The sequence below is a fragment of the Malus domestica genome, chromosome 12 (assembly GCF_042453785.1).
Source record: "Malus domestica chromosome 12, GDT2T_hap1".
In the NCBI taxonomy this organism is placed as follows: domain Eukaryota; kingdom Viridiplantae; phylum Streptophyta; class Magnoliopsida; order Rosales; family Rosaceae; genus Malus; species Malus domestica.
Genome location: NC_091672.1, coordinates 23254697 through 23257555, shown reverse-complemented (window position 1 = coordinate 23257555; position 2859 = coordinate 23254697). Strand labels below are relative to the sequence as shown.

General features: G+C 39.3%; 1 protein-coding gene across 1 annotated transcript; it reads left to right on the top strand.

Moving 5' to 3' along the window:
- The first annotated feature begins 221 nt into the window (after positions 1-221).
- Positions 222-2859, top strand: LOC103419255 (uncharacterized). The gene is made up of 9 exons (XM_029089636.2): positions 222-619; positions 728-777; positions 871-979; positions 1096-1156; positions 1250-1302; positions 1499-1591; positions 1729-1792; positions 2141-2248; positions 2434-2859. Exons 1-9 carry the CDS (start codon positions 449-451, stop codon positions 2673-2675), a joined length of 951 nt encoding a protein of 316 aa, XP_028945469.1. The 5' UTR covers positions 222-448; the 3' UTR covers positions 2676-2859.

Below are 2859 nucleotides of genomic sequence, written 5' to 3'. Positions count from 1 at the left end.
AATTCACTAAAATCCCTTCATTTCAATTTCCGTCATTTTAAAATTCCTTAGTAATCTTAAATTTCTTCATCCAAACATAATATTAGAGTACCTTGTTGATGTCCGATCTATACATGCTTAATTTATATTCTCATATTTAATTTTGATTAGTTAACAATTAGGAATTGATTTATGATTATTTTCGCTGATTTACAAATAAATGTCTCCAACAAAGAAACTACACGTCGTTCAGTTGTTAATCCTCGAAACGAAGTGACACAGCGTTATTTGCACATCTTCAATCCCACGGCGGCGGCATAGCCACTTAAAGCCCTGCCGCCCTGGTAAAACAAAAAAGCAGAAACGAGCCAGACGAGGAGGGTTTAGGGTTTTCTGGCACCGCGCAGCGCGGGAGCACAACCCAACTCTGAACTTTCCCTCTCCACTGTTTCTGTGAGAACATAGAAATATGGGGAAAGCTTCAAGGGATAAGCGGGATATCTACTACCGGAAAGCAAAAGAAGAAGGATGGCGTGCACGCAGCGCCTTCAAGCTCCTCCAGATCGACGAGGAGTTCAATATTTTCGACGGCGTCAAGCGGGTCGTCGATCTCTGTGCCGCCCCTGGTAGCTGGAGTCAGGTATCAAACGATTCATATATTGTAATATCTATATTGTTCTTACTGTGATTACGCCGAAAACCCAATTCAAAGTTCCTAATTTTGATTTTGATGCGTAATTTGGTGTAGGTTTTGAGTAGGAAATTGTATCTCCCAGCAAAGAGTTCATCTGATTCTAAGTAAGTTTTCATGTCATTTTCAGCTGCTAGTAGTTTTTAATCTTGTTCTAACATACAATGATCCTAACTTGATCCTTCCCCTTTTTCTTTCAGAGATGGCGATGTTCCGCTTATCGTAGCTATTGATTTGCAGCCAATGGCTCCGATTGAAGGTGTTATTCAAGTCCAGGGTGATATAACTAATGCCCGAACCGCTGAAGTGGTAACAATCAGCTACATTTCTAGTTTCCCTTCTATACATATTGTTCGTTATCATGGTATGGTGGTATGTGTTGTAATCCGGTTTTTGTTTATCTGATTTTTTTCGTAACACTTTAGGTCATCAGACATTTCGACGGTTGCAAAGCTGACCTGGTTGTGTGTGATGGTGCTCCAGATGGTGTGCCGTGTTTCTGGTTTCATGGTCCACTGCATTGTTACTGCTTTCATTTATAAGTAATGTCTGCTTAGCTGTGCTTTATCTGATTTGCAGTAACTGGCCTTCATGACATGGATGAATTTGTTCAGTCCCAGCTAATACTAGCGGTAAGTATCCCGGAAGTCCTTGCAAGGCAATTTGACATTATAAAAGTTTGCATAATAATTACCTGTTTTAGAATGCAACATATCATCATTTGTTGTCCATTCTTGTTAGTTTACATTGCATTCAATCTTTCTAACCCATATGTATGCTGTTGAGCTTTGTATGGTATTGATATCACCCGGTGGGTCTTCCTTGTAGGGTTTAACAATTGTGACTCATGTACTTAAAGAGGGTGGTAAATTTATAGCAAAGATATTCCGTGGAAAAGATACAAGTCTTCTGTACTGTCAGGTAGTTTAAGGCTCACAAATTTGGGATCCTAAAAACTTGTTACAACTATGTATTCTGCATTTTTTTCTTATGTTTGGCATCAAGAATCATGATTTCATTAAATGAATGTCCTTATTGTTTTGCCCATTTGGTTGCAGCTGAAACTATTTTTCCCCATCGTGACTTTTGCAAAGCCGAAAAGCAGCCGCAACTCCAGCATAGGTAACAGATTGATCATCAGTCTTATATTATGGTTTATCATGTAGTCATTTGAGAACTAAAATTCAGAAAGATTAATTGTGGGTTGTGGTTATGTGAAAAAAAAAAAAGGAGGGCTCTTTTTCGTTGTTTATATAAGTTGGAATTTGAATATAATTCTGGTCTAGAATTCTAGATATATAAGTGCCTCTTGAAATGCAGCAGAACGAAGTCTTCCATCATATCTAAATTCAATTCCTTAGAGGGCATCCAGCATGGCATGAGCGGCACAGAATTCTGAATATATTAACATAACATGGTAGTGTGCTTTTGTCGTGTCAAACTAATGCTGGTATTTCTCGTGTTATACAGAGGCATTTGCAGTCTGTGAGAATTATTCCCCTCCTGATGGGTTCAACCCTAAGGATCTGCATCGCCTGCTAGAAAAGGTGGGAAGCCCCTCCGGAGCAGATGATCTAGGTATATACATTTAGACTCTTATGGTTCGTAAAAATTACAGTATTTATAGCCATTCTTGCAATTCTTTGGTGATGTGTAATGGATTTGTGTACACTCACAGTTCAAAATTTGAATGAAGAGCACAGCTTCATTGTATTTTTGGATTTTGATATGGCAGTAATTGATGTCATTTTGTCTTTTGGCAGATTGCAGTAGTGGGTGGTTGGAAGGGCCCAATAAGGTGTACATTCCATTTTTAGCATGTGGTGACCTCAATGGGTATGACTCCGACCGCTCCTATCCGCTGCCTAAAGACGCCCAGGGAAGTTACCGGAGCTTGGATCCTGTACAGCCCCCAATTGCCCCTCCATATAAGAGAGCTCTAGAAATGAAGAAAGCTTCCAGCCAGGGCATCACAGAGCTTGAGAAACTTTCGTTGGAATCTTGAATGTGTTTCGCTATCGTTTGTCATTCATACAGAGAATCAAGCAACACTAGCAATCCTTAGATATCGTGTAATTTAACTTATAGACGGGCTTGTGTCCCAATTTTTTAGAGAATTAGTGATCCTTCATTGTTGTAGCAGTGTGTGATGTCTCATGATATTTGATTAATCTTGGATTTACCATTGA